The sequence below is a fragment of the Varanus komodoensis genome, unplaced genomic scaffold, assembly GCF_004798865.1.
Source record: "Varanus komodoensis strain SLA01 unplaced genomic scaffold, ASM479886v1 scaffold482, whole genome shotgun sequence".
In the NCBI taxonomy this organism is placed as follows: Eukaryota; Metazoa; Chordata; class Lepidosauria; order Squamata; family Varanidae; genus Varanus; species Varanus komodoensis.
In genome coordinates this window covers 7,164-23,993 of record NW_025336063.1, presented here as the reverse complement: position 1 = coordinate 23,993, position 16,830 = coordinate 7,164, and the positions used below count along the sequence as shown (strand labels likewise).

Below are 16,830 nucleotides of genomic sequence, written 5' to 3'. Positions count from 1 at the left end.
CTCTGTCATCAGTCTTTTTTCTCACAACCCCAGCCCCTTCTTGGAGCATGAGTGGATGTTTACAATGGAGGCAAAAGTTTATTTTCTGCAAATATTCTACTGTTCCGATCAGGATGCTGCCAAGAGCTTCTAAGAATCTTTCCCCATTGCAGGGCAGCCCAGCTGGCTTTATTGCCTCTGTTTATGGACCATGGTGAGCCAGATTTATTGAGAACTGAAATAAATACACTTCCAATTCTTCCAATCTCGGGTCCCCTCAGGAAAGATCTTTTGACCATGAGGTCCTCAATCACCTTCACCTAATCTTAGAAAGTGGGAAAGTGAAGCTGATAAAAGTTGGCCTAAACTGCAAGTCATAAGCTATAAATTAAGTGCAAATCGGTTGTGCTGCCTGCTCTGCTCCTGCTGCCGGCCATTCTAGTCCCAGCCAACAAAGCCGAAGGCCGCCTTGACCCGAGGGACCCAGAATCACTGCCATCCACACCTCCTGGTCCATTTGTGCAAGGTGCAGCGTTAGGCATAGCAGCTCCGTATTACACCCTTTTCAACCCAGAAGGGGAAACTTAAGTTGAAACAAACAAGCAGTACTTTAATCATTGGGTAGTAAAAATCTGGTAGCATCTTCTCAGTAGCACCCCTGCTAAAAGTATCCTCTGCTGAGGACAAAAGCAAAAGGATTGCTGTGAATGAGAACCTCCCACTGCCCATTTCTGGGAAAAGCCTCTTCAGTGCAGCGTTGACAAGAAGCATCTTCCACCATGGCCCCGCTAAGACAATACCCACACTTGGCCAGGGGTGACCTGGGCGGGCGGGATTCATGTTTTATGGTCCACAGGAGGTATCATGAATTTGGGATCTCACTCCCTGGACCCAGACCACAACTCCCTTTTCACGGGGAAAGCCTTAAAGCAGGTGTACATGGCTTGTAAGGGTTCCACAGCACTTTCACATGCCTCAGCATCTCCAAACTAGGGGCAAGATGCAGCACAAAAAGTACGATATTAAACTTCCTAGGCAAAGCCTTTGTTGAGACTGGCTTCAAAGGCCAGAGATTCTTCCCCTAGTGGTTATGCAGATGCAAGTCACCCTCTAAGCCAAAACAAAGTAAATTCCCTTTGAAATTGGTATGGGTAGGACTTATCCAGGTCTGATGCCTACTGCCCCGTGAAACTTCACAAAACTACAAGAGTCATTAGTAGGGTATGCAAAAATACTCTTCAGCCTGCCTATTCCAAAGAAGCTGTGGCTGCTGCAGATTAATTACAAGTGCATGAGAAATTGAATAAATAAATGAATCGCAAGTGGGTATTGGATATAGGGGGCAAGAGCCACCAGAGGGAGACATGCCTGGAACTATGGTGGAAAGGACCATTCCAGGTGCCACTAACAAAACCTGATTGCAGTGAAGGTTTGAGAGCTCATACCGTACCTTAGATCTGTCCCTCCCACTGCAGGCTAACCATAGACACTTGCCTGAAGACTCCTGGATCCCGATCTGCACCTTGCCTTAGTGGCAAGGGGGGCAAGGAGCTCAACGAACAAACTGCTGCTTACTGCTGAATCTTGAGACTCCTCCATTTATCCCAGTCTACAACTTGTGATCCCAGAAACAAGAAGAGCAGCTTCAGACAATGCAATCTGGGAACTTGATTTTCAAGGTAAACAAACAAAATAGATTCCCAGAAACATGAAGTCCACCTACGTCTGTTGTACAGCATGGAATTGTTTTACTTTCTGTCTTTTTATTTTATTAAAAAACAGAACAGAAAGAAAGAGTTAACAAATGACACTGGGAAGAAGACAAAAGGATCAATGTTGCCTTGTTGCTTAATTTTAAAAGTATATTTTTCATACATTTCACCCCAAAATAGACTATTTTCTATGCATCAGCATACTATTCATCCTCATGGGTTATTGTCATAAGTGTAGTTGAAATGGAGGGCTGGAAAATGTCCTCAGCCCGCTGTTCTTGGGCTAGTCTCTGCCCGACTCATAGCCTCTGCCCTGTGGTCTAGAGTTTGCATCACAGCCTGCCCAAACTTCACACAAGCAGGAATATACATTTATTTAAGAAATGGGAAGAGGACCAGGATACAGAAAGAAAGAAGGGCACAGGGAACACAACAGGGCAACAGATATCTGAAGGGGCATCTCCTTCCCTATGTGCCTGCCTGCTCTCTAAGATGTGGCTCTGAGGTCCTTCTTTGGGAGCCCTCTTGGAAGGAGATTAGGAGAGTGGCTACCCCCCAGAAGGGCCTTCTCTGTGGTGGCGCCCCGGTTATGGAACATGCTCCCCAGAGAGGTGTGCCTGGCACCAACACTTTATTCTTTTTGGCGCCAGGCTAAAACCTTTTTATTTCCACAACATTTTAAGGTTCCATTGCTATTTTAATTGGGGTTTTACAGAATATGTGATGCTGTGCTTTCTACTGCAGGACCGTCCTGAAACTTTCTGTAATAGGATGGGATAGAAAAGCTTTGAATAAATACATAAACAAAGAAACAGAGGGCAAAGACACAGCTGTCTGCTCAGGACTCCAAGCCTCCGGCAAATGGACTCCTTGGTGTACCACCTCTGAGGAATGAACAAATCTAACCCTCCTGTAACAGTACTTGTGCAACAGCAGTCCTGGTTGTTGGTCAGGGAAAAGTGCCTAGGGGCCCAATCTAGGGACACAAAATATCCATCAAAGGGTTTGGTGTTTTAACTCCCCTGCCCTTCAGTGGGGTGATGCCTCTTGGGGCTGCCAGCAGTTTGCACTTCAAAAGGTCAGGGCATTAACACAAGGCCTGGGGGAATTCCTCTTTCTTCCCTGATAAGCTCCAGCTGTAAATAGCAGGAGGATTTCTTCAATGGCCTGGCCACTCTGTTAACCTCTTCCTACCCAGAGACTTTTGCTGCAGAGGTGCAGTGGTGAGATGGTGCTCTGGGGCCAGTGTGATCTGGGTTTCAGTCCACACTAGGCTATGAAGCTCATGCGGCAACTTTGGGCCCATCACTGACTCTCAGCCTGACTGACTTCACAGGGTTGTTGTGAGGAGGCAAAGGTGAGGAGGAGGATTGTGAAAGCTACTTGGGGTTCCTTGGAAGAGGAAGCAAGGCGGGATATAAATTTAATGGCATGATTTTTCCAGTTCTCTGGAAAAGGTTCTTGGTGTCACGGCCTGCAGTGATTCTGCTGGGGGACATAATGCTTCTTCCTGGGTAGGATGGTCCGCTTGGTTTATTGTTTTTTCCAGGGCTTTTTTTGTCATCGAACGCACTGGAACGGCGTTCGGCACCTTTTTTTCCAATGGGTTTTACGAAGTGACTTTGAATCATAGCAGGTCAGCAGCAAACATCATTAACATAGTGCCTGCGGGCTGCTTTTGTGTCCGCAGTGGTGCTGCTCGGCTAGGGATTGGTGTGTGTGGTCGCGTGCTGAGTGCTCACTGCCAGCGGCGACGTGAGTTCCGGCACCTTTTTTTTTTTTTTTTTTACAAAAAAGGCACTGGTTTTTTCCTTTGTAGAGATTGGGGCTGTGAGTCAAACGTTTGGGCTCCCTGTGACAACTCCAACTAGCAGGCTCTTGAAGATTCATGTATTGCATTTTGCTTCTGCCTTTCCTCTAGGGAGCCCAGAGTTGTGTACCTGGTCCTCTTCCACACCCAATTCTTTTCAGAACAACAACCCTGTGGGGTAGATTAAGCTGACTGGCCCAAAGTCACCCAGTGAGCTTCATGGCTGCTTGAGGACTAAACCTTGGATCTCCCTAGGCCTAGTCCAATCCTCTAAGCCTGCACCACAACTGCTCTCAATCTGTGTGTTCCTTGGCAGAGTCTCCTTCCTTGCTGGGACTATTTCCGCCTTTGTTCTTTGTTTCTTCTGCTTTGGGGGTGTTGTGCCATCAAGTGACACTGGCAGGACCGCTCCCTTCTAGAGGTGGCATTGTCTCTCCAGGACTTAGGTAGGTCTTGGTAGGCCATGGTCCAATTTCTAAGGATGATGGAATTGGTTTGTCATTTCCCCTCCATTCTTGTATTTTTATTTCCTGGGGTTGCGAAGAATCAGATCCGACTTTGTGACTGAACAACACCAACAACCCCTTGTGGACCAAGTATTCATTGTGGCATACCTGCATCCTGCTCTAACTGTAAGTATGAGACTGCATTCCCCATAGCTTATCTCAGAGTTGTGCACCAAAGAGTGTAATTTATGCTATCTGAATACTGACTTGCCCAGGGTTCTGAGAACTGGAAGTATTATTTGCTATTTATTTGTTTATACACATATTTATAGGCCGCCTATAACTTGGCAGTTTGTGACAGTTTGGCCCGAAGATTGTTATTGCCTATCTGTGGCTTTAGAAACGGTTTGTCTTTGTTCTCTTTATTAAGGCTATCGATGTCTTATGTTGCATATTTGTTTCATGTGCTCAGTGTTCTCTGTTTTTGTTTCTATTGGTGGCTTTTGTTGGTTTAGTGTTCTTATACAAAACCAACACCATTTATTAAAATCAAAATTCAAAATGCCTTGAGAAAAAGGCGGGGCATGTATACAGCAAATAAGTAGCTTAAGTAGTTATACTGGTTTAATGCACATAAAGGATGACAATGAAGCAAACCATTGTGATTATCCGGAAAACAGTGGGGAATAAAATTGGAGACTGTTCTACCTATTGGCCAATGAGAAATTGGTGTGTCACAATCTCCTCTGCTGGCATATGGGAAAGATCGAGGATGCCCATTATGAGGTGCTAGAGCCTGATTGGATACCAGTTCTGCATCACAAGTTGGAACAATTAGTCCACCCACCAGACCATCAGTGGAGTGAAGAGTGAGTCCCTCCTTTCTGAACACCAGCCACTATCCAATAGCAAAGCTCAGTGTAACAGTGGCGTTCTCAGGTGGGAAAGAGAGCTGAAGTCACTTGGAGACAATCCCTTGCCATGGCTGCAGCTCATAAAAAAAGGAGGAGAAACCATCTTCCAAGGAGAAGGAAACAGGCCACATGCAGGAAATCTGCACGTAGGAAGCTCTTGCCAAAGCAGAGAAAGCAAAGCATAAAACGAGGGAAGCAGATTTCTAAGACGGTGGGCAAGCAAAATAGGCCCCCCAAAAAGGGTTTGAGGCACCCCTGTGATGAATTTGTGTCTAAAGTGCTGCGTCGGCTGCACCGGGACAGGGTGCCCATATCAACCAAAGCAAAGGGAAAGATGATCTCCTTCATAAGAAGGTTCTACAACAGTGTGTCCGATCAGGCCAAGCGCAGCAAGAAGGCCAAACTGAGCTGCACTATTGGCACCAAGGAACTACAAAATGCGCTGAAGCGGGTCATGCGCAAGAAGCAAGCCATGGAACTGGTCCAAACCATCCGCAAAGTGTCACGTCATCACTAAAACCATGCTCCTTCCAGTCTCCCTTTGGCTGGTGCAAGTCAGATCTATGGAAGAGAAGGGAGGAGGAGGAGAAGCCAGCCTTCAAAGGAACACCACCACCACCAACAAAAATAAGCTTCCACCTGATGAAAAGTCCTGTTTTGCCCTAAAGATGCTGAGAAACACTTCACTTTCAAGGGAACAATGACTCCTCAGCACAGAGACCAACAATTTCCATCCTTAATGAGCCAAGAAGGGACCTGAGCTGCAGCAGAATCCTCATGTCTTGAAAAATCTTTGGGAGAGAAACATCTAATTCTTCGGATTATAATAAAATGGGGTTTTACCAGGTTCTTTACCTTTGTTGTGATTTCCTTTTCAGTCATGCCAAAATTTGGAGTTGCTATGAAAGAAGTTTAGGGGGAACCTCCTTTTTTCATAGAAAAAGGTATTGGGAAAACAGGTAAAGGAAAGTGGGCACTGGGCAAGTGGTTTCTTATTCCCTGTGGATTAATAGGCGCACACTCGACGGGGGAGAGAACGCTAACAGAAGTGGATGCTTATAAAGCCCTATCAAGTATATCCAGAATTGGATCCAGACTTAGTCATAGTTGGGGCAGACCCAGTGAAATCAGTGGGACTGAAGTCAGTGAGTTAGATCCCATTGTTTGCACTGGGTTCTCTAAATATAACTAAAGGAGCTTCCAGGTGAGGCTTTTATTATGCAGTCGCCTTGCTTCTTTCACTGAATTTTATTGGGGGTGTGTATCTCCCAGTGACATCATCTTACATTTGTGGCTTGCTCTTGTTTTCGGAATGCATCCTCAGCCCATTTTCTTATCACAGGAAAAAACAGGAAAGGGGAAAGATTAGGAGAGATGCTCGAAGCCCTTTGATGGGGAGCACTAAGCATTCTCCAGCTGGACACCCTCTAAGATATTGTATGTTTATATTTTATTCTAATGTTTATATTTTTAATTTATGATTATGATTATTTAATTTATTGTTGTAAGCCACCCCGAGGCTTCGGTGAATGGGGCGGCATAAAAATGTTTTAATAAATAAATAAATAAATAAGATGGTTGCAGCCCATGCTGTTGTGCCTCAACAGTACTCAGAACAAAGGCAGTTCTGAGCAGAGCACGTGAGAGTTGATGTACTCCTGCTTTCCTGTCTCCTTGGCTTTCTCCCGCGAGGGAGAGTATCTCTGTGGCTTTCCAGGCAGGCTCCATGCCAGCCGCTGCACAGACCCAGGCATGCTTAGATGTAGTTAATTGATTTCTATACCATCCAAGAACCAAGTTCTCTGCAGATTCTGTAAGGTGACTGTATCACTGATGTTCTAGCCATGCTTAAGGACCAGTGTAGGCTTTGGATATACAGTCTCTCCATCCTCAAACCTTGTGACAAATAACAAAAGCAGAAAACTTAACAGAATCTAACATGGGAAACTGAAATGCCCCCCCCCATTGCCAAATTAACATTGAATTCTAAAGTCTAAATTCATCCCACACTTGTGCCGCAGTTAGCTCTTGCAATGGTATTATAATATTGGATTTATGTCCCACTTTTTTTTTCTCTTGAGGGGAAACTGAGGTGGCTTACATAGTTCCATTTTATTCTCACAACAACCACCCTGTGAGGCTAGGCTGAGAGTGAGTGACTGGTCCAAAGTTACTCAGTGAGCTTCATGGCTGAGTGGGGACCAGAACCTGAATCTTTCAGATCCCCGGTCCAGCACTCTAAACACCACATGGACTCTTGGTGGTGGCAGGTTATTTCCATTTTGTGCTAATTACTGCGGCAGAAAAAATGCAGGACCCCCTTTTGGGGAAAAGGTCTGGCTTGGCTTGGGAAACATCAGTTCAACTAAGGCTGCAGGTCTGTGGGTGTTCCCCTGGGAATGAATCCCATTGAATTCATTGGGGTTTGTTTCAGGATTGCAGTGTAAGAAGCAACTTGTATGTATCCCTTCAAAGCTAATGTTATCAGTTGGGCAGAGTGCTTAACAAAGGGACTTGCTCCCAGTTCCAGCCTTCAAAATAATTTCCTTGAGCTAGTTTTATAAGCCCAGTCAGATTTAAAAGCTGGCCACTCCACTGTGGAGCTGTATGCATATCAGTCGGGTATTGCCCGATTCTTGGGCTCCTTAATTCATACTACAGCCTCTGAACACTGCATGCCAGTGGAAAGTGTTGCCAGGCAGTCGTCGTACTCTTCTGCCCCAATTGGCTGTTAAGCTACACTCAGCATCTGTGTCTTGCACATCTGGCCTTCTTGACATTTTATTCCACAAAAGGTTGCAGGGGCAGGCGGGCTGTGAGAGACACTTTTCAACAGCTGTCTTGGAGCTGCAGAGTTCATAAAATGTAAACGCAGTGGAGATCCTGAAGATGAAACTCAAGTACTTTGGCCACCTAATGAGAAGGAAGGACTCCCTGGAGAAGAGCCTGATGCTGGGAACAATTGAAGGCAAAAGGAGAAGGGGGCGACAGAGGATGAGGTGGCTGGATGGAGTCACTGAAGCAATGGACTCCGGGGGACGGTGGAGGACAGGAATGCCTGGAGGAGTGTTGTCCATGAGGTCGCGATGGGTCGGACACTTCGCAACTAACAACAACAACAAACGCAGTGGATTCTGCAGTCCCAGACATGCTTATCAGGGAGCAAGGTGTGGTGAACATGAAGTGGGCTTAGTTCTGAGTAAACATGCATGGAATGGTTCTGAAAGAAGCCCATGGCACCTCAGTAAAATGCAACTCATGTGACCATTACGTGATAGAAAACAGTACACACTAAAGTTCAGAACAGAGTCAATAGGCTGCTACAATCTAGAAATAGTTAAACCAGAAAGCTGTGTTCCTCCAGGTGTTGATGAACTCCCATCACCCTCCTAGCTTGGCCTGATGGGAACTGGAGTCTAACATTTGGAGGGCCACATGTTCTCCAGTCCTCAGCGACACAGTCTGGAACCAGCATATTTTGCATAACTCTCTTTTCCTTCTACATCTTCTGCTTCTTCAAATGAAAGCAGTGTCTTCCCTGGATATCATCGGTAAAGCAAGTTCTGTGGAAGTGCTTGGGGTGGGAACAGGAGGGTTTCCAGAGAGATATCACTTCCCTGGTCTGGATGCCATTTAAAGACTTTTATGTCCTCTGAAGCTTTAAAATAGTTGGTGCTTAATGTTATTTAGATCATTTACTACGATGGCTTTTGAAGTTATTTGTTTTTATTTTCTTTCCTCCTGTCAGTGTTGTATTTTAGAGGGTCGCATCATCTTGGATATTTGAAGTGGCCAGAATCACTAAAAATGCAATCCTCTACAGGTCTACTTAGAATAAATCCATTTGTGCTTACAACATTTACTCACTGGTAATAATATTACCAGTGCAATCCTTTAACTATATACTCAGAGACAAACCTTACTTGATTCAATGGTGCTTGCTTCTAACTGAGTACAGAATTGTGCCCTAAATGTTATATATAAATAACCTGGGGCATTAGAAGTAAATAGCCTCTTCAGAAAAATGTTACGAACGTAAGAACAGCTGTGATGGATCAGACCAGGGCTTTGCGTACTCCAGCACAGAGTAGCCAAGCAAGTGACCATAGGATCCCACACGCGGCACACACACAATAGCCTCCTCCTCCCAGTACAGGCCCATCATGACTAGTAGCCATTGATAGTTCATCTTCCAGGAATTTATCTGATTGCCTTTTAAAGCTGCCCGAATTGGTGGCCTTCCCTACAGCTTGTGGAAGTGAATTCTGCAGTTTAACAACACACTGCGTGAAGAAGTATTCTTATCTGTACAATATCTGACTAGTGATGGCAGGAGGGGAAATCTCCTAACTTCTGTGAGGATGACATCACACAGCTTTGCTAGCTACTTACTGAGAGGCGAGGCAAAGCTGCCAATGCGTACTTCTCTGACGTGGGGGGACCATGTGACCCTTAATATATTCTGGCTTACAACCCCCTCAGCCCTCGCCATTGGCTGGGCTAGCTAAGGATGAGATAAGTGGTTAGCCAAAGCATCTTAAGAGCCACAAATTCCTCACCCCATAATTATTCAATTGTCTCTCTTGGAACTTGGAAGATTGCTAGGGAATAGCAAGTTACAGCTGATCATATCTAAGTCAGTCCAAAATAGGATCATTTAGAACTCTCATCCCTGCCTTCTTTTGGTTACTGCTTGTTCTCCCACTCTGAATTATAAAATTATTATGTTGATGTGAATTATCCCTCAGTCGGGCAACACTGGAGTTCAGCTGACGATGCACCCATGAGTCAGGCTTAAGGGGCAAAAGGAAGCTACAGCTTGTGTTCCCTGCCTGGCAGAAACCCGGGGACACGCTAACAGTGACTGTCCACTCTCAGGTTTGTAGAGGAAAATTTCCAGAAGACTATTGTATACCGAGGAGACAGGTGGTGTAACACAACTGCCCTTCTATTCCTGCCTCACCTGTGGAGACTCAGTTGAGGCCCTCTGGCATGCAAGGGAAGCTGCTTGCTAATTAGGATGGTACAGCATTGGAATGCAGAAAAGAAACAGAGAGCCGGGAACAGCAGATGTGGCTAGTTAACTGTTTTGACTCTTAGATTTAGGGTAGAGAGAGCAGCCTGGTGACCCCGGCCTGAGTGAGTTCCAGTGTGAGATCTAGCCAAGCAAGGAAGGTGACACATCCTGGCCAAGGATTAGGGGCTTTTTCTTGTGGGGGGGGGAGGGGGTCTCCCGATGGCTGATAGAGGGAAGCCAGCTTATTTGGTATTGTATTTCCTTTTTCATGTTGTTATATCTATTTACACTGTAGTGCCTGTTTTAGAATAAAATCTTTAGACTTTAATCCACCTGTGTGCACATTGCTTCTAGATCTAAAAAGAACCTTTTGTCCTTGGCAAAACAAGGTTATTTCCAGCTTCCTCTTCATGGAAACTAGGAGGCAGTAAGAGTTTACCATGAGTAAAACGAAGCATACTCCAACCTGGTCTGAATTGCAGGACAAATGGGTACAATTCTTGGCATCAAAACCTGCTTTACATATTGTTATTCATTCTGTTTCGTTTGTTTCATTTCAATACCAGCCCATAGCCAACACTTTGGTATGGAAATTATGGCAATGAACGTGCCAGCCGGGCCTTAGGGCCACAGAGTTTATGGAACATAAAAGTATCTGTATTTGATTGACAAGTGCATCCAACTAGCTTACAGGTCATAGTCACAGTCAGCATAACAATGGTTCCTTGGCTACAGTGAAGGCAGAACTACCCAATCAGCGTGAGCCATATAGGTTGTCTATAAGTGCCGTTGTCTATAAGTGGTAGTGCCAGAGCAAAGTCTGGCGACATTTGAGGCAGGGGCTTGAGGAGAAAAGGACCATGGCTGCCAAAGGGCAAGGCAGAAAGAAGAGCAGGGATGTGAAGAGGAGGAAGATCCAGACGAAGCATCAACAGATCAGACGGAAGCAGAAGAAGCTGCAGCCTCGGAAGCAGAAGAAGCACCAGTCTCGTCCTAATAAGCGTCAGGTGAAGCGGAGAGCTGCCAAAAAGGCAGCGCGCAGCAAGCAGGAGAGGAAGATCTGCTCCCCGCGGCTCTTTGCCTCCAAGATCCTGCGGCAGATGCCCAAGGTGCGCATGGAGGCCAAGGCCAGGGGCCTGGTGAAGAGCTTGTTGACGGACCTGTACCAGCAGGTGGCCACTGAGGTGGAGGCCTTGAGCCAGAAGGAGGAGTCGCCCCCCATCAGCTGCACCGATGTGCAGAACGCCCTGAAGGGGGCCATGGAGAAGGAGCTGGCCAAGCACACGGCGGCCGAGCCCATCAGCAGCGAGTGTGCGTAGAAAAGCATCCCTCCCTCCTCCAGCAGGGGCAAGAAGGGAGAGGACCAAGTGTTGCCCTGAGAAAGATCCTAATAATAATCAGAGAGACTTTAAAATATTTTGCTGCTGTAATAAGCCTGAGAAATCCTGTAACTTACCACTTTCTTTGATATCAGTTTCACTGCCAACAATCTTCATGCCTAAACAGTTATGAAAGAAGGAAGGGATGTGATTATTTACGTTTAGAAATTGTCCATTTCTAAACCAGAACCAGTGAAGGATAACAGCTGTGATATATCGTTGAAAGAACTGTTTGTGAGGCATTTTCTGAAAGTAAAAGAAACACCATATATGAACTTGTTTTCCAATAAATCAGGATTTTTGCAGCTTTATTCATAAAGTATGTGTGTTCCTGTGTCTGTGTTTCATTCTTCCACTTGGCAATTTGAGTTAGATTGTGTGTTCAGTATGAACTATGGGTGCAGAGCCTCAGGTCCAGACACCAACCCTGGCCTTTGTGTGGTCAGGATATTGCATGCTTTGCCAGATTGCCATGCAACTTCACCACCGTCATATGATTATGATTCTGTGGAAGAAATTAGGAGGGTGGCTACTCGGAGGAGGGCTTTCTCAGCGGTGGCGCCTAAGTTATGGAATGCGCTCCCCAGAGAGGTCCGCCTGGCACCATCGTTATTTGTTTTTAGGCGCCAGGCGAAGACCTTTTTATTCAAGCAGTATTTTAAATGTTAATATTATTGAATTTTATCTGGCCAGGGTGGCTTGTTTTATATTGTATGTTTTATATCATATATTTGTATTTTAATGTATATATTTTAAAATGTTATTTTAATTTATTGTTGAAAGCCGCCCCGAGGCTTCGGCGAATGGGGCGGCATAAAAATGTTTTAATAAATAAATAATAAATAAATAAAATAAATTATGGTTTCCATGCTGTTGTGCTTTCTCCACTCATTCCAAAAATGCCTCTCTCCTAGCTCAGTTAAAGGAAGCTTTAAACTGATCTTCAACTATTTTGTTACTACCCCTTTCACTTTTGACCTCACCCCTGAGAGCTTCTCCGAAGTGCAATTTGACCTTCACGCTGGAAGAGGATCAGTACCTTGCTATGAACCAAGTTATATAATATTTTGATCATCTAGGGTCCCACAGGCATAAAATGGAAGAGATCAGATAATGCCAAGTGTAGTCTTCAGAAACTATGCCTTGTGGAGATTTATAATTGTTAACAGTATTTGCTTATTTATCTGGCCAGGGCGACTTCTTTTATATTGTTATTTATTTTATATTGTTATTTTTATATTGTTATTTTTGTATTTTATGTTGTGAGCCGCCCCGAAGCTTCGGAGAATGGGGCAGCATAGAAATGTTTTAATAAATAAATAAATAAATAAATGAATAAATTTTGCTTTAAAAACCAAGTTTACTGTAGCCCTTACACTTCGCAAAGACTTAAAAAGTAATGCGAACTCTATAAACACATTCATCAACCTAAAAAGATTCTACCTAAACTTATTTAAAATAACATAATAAAAGACATGCACATAACCAGGAGCAGAAGGAATACCAAGTTACATGCAAGTGCATGCAAAGCAAATGTTAGCAACTTCTTGGCATGGGGGTTGCTGCTAGCCCCACCAACCCGCCATGTGCTCTGTGATATGCAAAAATGACTCATTGCCTAGTGAGTATTTGCATTTGGAGCAGAGGGGAAAGGTCAGGAATTAGCATGAGGCAAGGATGCAGCCAGGATCTGAGTGCTCCATTATTTTTTCACTAGGAACTTATTCTGGAGGCCCGAAATAACCCCCCGGATGGCATTCCTCAGCGGTGGCGCCTAAGTTATGGAATGCGCTCCCCAGAGAGGTCCGCCTGGCGCCGTCGTTATTTGTTTTTCGGCGCCAGGCGAAGACCTTTTTATTCAAGCAGCATTTTAAATGTTAATATTATTGAATTTTTCTGGCCAGGGCGGCTTATTTTATATTGTATATTTGTAATTTAATGTATATATTTTAAAATGTTATTTAACTTATTTGTTGTAAGCCGCACCGAGGCTTCGGCGAATGGGGCGGCATAAAAATGTTTTAATAAATAAATAAATAAATTCCTCCCCTTACCTGTTAGATGGGACTTCTCAGAATGCTTCATGGCTGACTTCAGAACGCCCTCTCCTTGTGGCAGTGGGGCACACCTGCCAGTCCAGGGGTCTTCCGTACATCAAAAGGGTGGGGAGGAACTGCCTTGGCCTTCACCTTGTGGGACCAAATGTCTTGGGCTGGCCATGGGTGATCTTGTCACACCGCATATTGATGGGCCCAGGTGCAACAGGCGATATACCTGAAGGTTTAACTGGGAGTGATGGTTTAACTGGGTGTCCTGCACTGAGCAGGTGGTTGGGCCTGATGGCCTTCTGGCCCGTTCCAATTCTACTGTTCTGATTCTATGTAAAAGCACAGCCAGGGATCAAATTTGGGACGCAAAGGAACTTGTCAGCAGAAAATGCAGTAATTTATAAAAGATAGGAGAATGAAGAGCAATTATGAACCTCAGAGCCACCTGGGTCACCCGTGCAGATAACGTCAGAGAAGAAGAGCGCAAGAAGCAAGACAAGTCAGGTGCATGTTGTGGATAAATGTATGCATAGTAAGCTATAGCAACGCTCTGCTATAATTATTAGAGCTGAGTGCAGATGTTAAATGGCGGAGCGAGGTCAAGATCTGAGGACACCATTGGCAGCCCTGTGCCCAGACAAGCAGCAGAGGAAGCGTTAGGGTTGCAAAGCCACCTGGAAAGCAAAGGGCCATGCCGGCCCCCCCCCCCCCCCCCGCATTAGGAGCAGGTTGTAAGGCGAAAAATGCCTCTGAGGGGAGAGGAGAGGCAGCGGGACCCGCGGGCATTTCGCCCCCGCCGCCACAGGCTTTGCTCTGCGCTGTTGCGTAACGCGGTCTCATGGCAGAGGGATACGTTTGCTGGAAAGAAGCAAGATATTAGGGGGAAAACCTTAAAGTGCAATCCTTCGCACTTTTAGATGGAAAAATAATTCCTATCATTCCCAGCATTGCTCCATGGAATGGAGGAAATGGCTGGAAAATGCTGCGAGTTCTAGGACCTTTTTCGTCTAAATACGCGTAGGAATATGGCGTAACAGTCAGAGCGCTTGCTCGATCGACCTTTAAAAAAAATCTTCGAATTTTATTGTACAGTTACAGGTAATTTTGATTCTGTGAAACAGTCCGATCCAATTAATATATTTACTTGCGTTGAGATGACAGCATTGCAACAGTATATTTCAGAAGAGAAGTAAGGATTTATTGCAAGAAAGTGCCAGTTCTAGAATTTTAAGGCAATTTGGAAGAACAGAAGTATAAAGTCGTGCAAAGACTCCATTTCGAGGTTTGACGTCTTACGGTTTTCCGTGGAGGCACCTTGAGATGTCGCTGCTTAAATATTTCGCATTCAGACTTCTAGTTTGTTCAAGAATAACAGCAGCGCCTGTGCACATTATTTCCTTGCTGAAAGAAGTCTCGGAGAAATATGTACGTATTATTTCTCGGTCCTTGCTTCTTCATGCGAAGGACAGAGGCTCAAAACAGCTTGCAAGCATTAAGGCCTTTTGTTCGCAGAGCTTCAGCGTGAGCGTCAGGATGGCCGAGTGGTCTAAGGCGCCAGACTCAAGGCTTGTACCTTCCCTGCTCTGGGTGTTCTGGTCTCCAAATGGAGGCGTGGGTTCAAATCCCACTTCTGACAAATCACATTTTTGTCTTTTTCCCCCTCTTCACGTAGTTCCCCCGAAGAACGAATGAAAGTTGCAAGAAATACTAAAAATCTTACAGAAAAAATGTAAATGAAAATTTAATCTTCCTGTTTATGATACTGCCTTGTTCTTGCGTTCATGTCTTTCATGTTTCCTTCTTTCACTTTCAAGTTCCTTTTGCTGCTTGCAATGTATTTTGTGGGTATAGAATCAAGGAGTGGTACAAAAAGAATTATGTTTTTATTTTTAACTTTACAATTTAAGCATTCATGCTTTCAAGACGCTTTGCCTTATAGAAGACAGGTAGCTTCTAAGTGTCAAGTTTTTATTGCTGCTTGTCTAGGAAAAGGGACAAAAATGTTTTAATCTGCTGAATAACACGATCTATAGCATAACACGATAATGACCAGTAACTGAATTAATTTTGTCGTTGTTATCGCTATTGTTATTCCAGGCAGTCAAGACAAATGCTACTGAAGAACTGAATCTAATTATGGACTGTATATAGTTTTGTGCAGAGAATGGTTGCAGCTTCCCTGGTGGTCTAGTGGTTAGGATTCGGCGCTCTCACCGCCGCGGCCCGGGTTCGATTCCCGGTCAGGGAATACCTTTTGGAAAAACGTGTATTTTAAAAATGATTCTATTTTTTCTTTTTTGCAAAATATGCCTCTTGTTTGAAGGTACTTAGAGTAACATCTGGCTCTTTCCTCCTTTTTACAGTGGTACATTCTGAGGAAAAATCGAGAAAAATACTGAAAAAAATTAAAGCATACAAGAACACTGTTTTGTTCAGTATTTTAAAATAGGGATTTATTTTAATAATCACCAAACATATCATTCTTTAAAAATAAATTAGGAAATGGTGATTAGCAATATTTCTATACTGCTTTTCATTTGCACATATCCAGAAACAGGTCATAAAATCACAAAAACACAATATGACAAATACTGTAGTACCATAGCAGAGGCAGATTCACATGGCTGGGGGAAGGCCAGAGAAAAAGTAGTGCCTAAAACTTCCTAGGATTTTGCTCAGTCTCCTTCAGAGGGGATGTCATTCCACAAGGTGGGTATCACCACAGAGAAGGCCAGTTTCTGTGCCAAATGGAAATCTTTAGGTTTGCCGCACCAACAATGCCTGAAGAGAATTGCAGCCTGAGAGGCTGGGGTAGGGGTGCAGAAAGTGCAGCTCACAGGCTGCATTAGGCCAGCACCCTGCAATGTCAGCTTCTTTATCAGAAATGTTTCTTTCTTTCTTATGATATTGCTTTTTTCCTTCTCCCTCATCTCTCTCTCTCTCTCATCAGATATTTTGTCACCACACCATTTTCCCCCCGCATTCTGCAACCTACTGCTCATTACCATTAGACAAAGTGAAGCTTCAGGCATCTGATTTGGGCTATTACAAAAGGACAGCAAATTGTTTTGTTTGTTTGTTTATTATTCTGGTGTCTGTATTGCCAGGGATGGGGAGAAGTGCTGATGGGACCCTTTGCTCCAAGTATCAAAACCTCTTGATGGGCCTTGGATAGGGCTGGCCCAAGACATTTTGCTGTGCAAGGCAAAGCACAAGATGGCACTGACTGCCCCAAATCCATGCGCAGGGTGGCCTTGCATGAGGACAAGAAGCCGGTTATGAGCTGCCTGGCTAGCATAGTTCCCTATTCAGATCCTTGTGTTGTGTGAATCCAGCAAGGGTGATTGGTTGGGGTGGTTTAGGAACCACCCTGGAACCTTAGCACAAGCTGTGTGGGCACTAAAGCTGCAAGTGGACTGGCCAAGGAATACTGTCCTTCTCCGTAGGGTGGGCAGCAGGCAGGTCGAGGGGGGCACACACAGCTTCTTCCTCGAGGAGAAGGGAATAGCCGGACAGAAGGACAAC

General features: G+C 44.7%; 1 protein-coding gene and 2 non-coding genes across 3 annotated transcripts; all 3 read left to right on the top strand.

Moving 5' to 3' along the window:
• The first annotated feature begins 10,167 nt into the window (after nt 1-10,167).
• On the top strand, nt 10,168-11,514 carry LOC123031094 (histone H2B.4-like). Its single transcript, XM_044445557.1, has one exon. It carries the CDS (start codon nt 10,739-10,741, stop codon nt 11,195-11,197), a length of 459 nt encoding a protein of 152 aa, XP_044301492.1. The 5' UTR covers nt 10,168-10,738; the 3' UTR covers nt 11,198-11,514.
• A 3,318-nt stretch (nt 11,515-14,832) lies between these two features.
• Nucleotides 14,833-14,941, top strand: TRNAL-CAA. Its single transcript has 2 exons — nt 14,833-14,870; nt 14,896-14,941. It is a non-coding gene; the product is annotated as a tRNA-Leu (tRNA).
• A 540-nt stretch (nt 14,942-15,481) lies between these two features.
• Nucleotides 15,482-15,553, top strand: TRNAE-CUC. Its single transcript has one exon. It is a non-coding gene; the product is annotated as a tRNA-Glu (tRNA).
• Nucleotides 15,554-16,830: the final 1,277 nt, after the last annotated feature.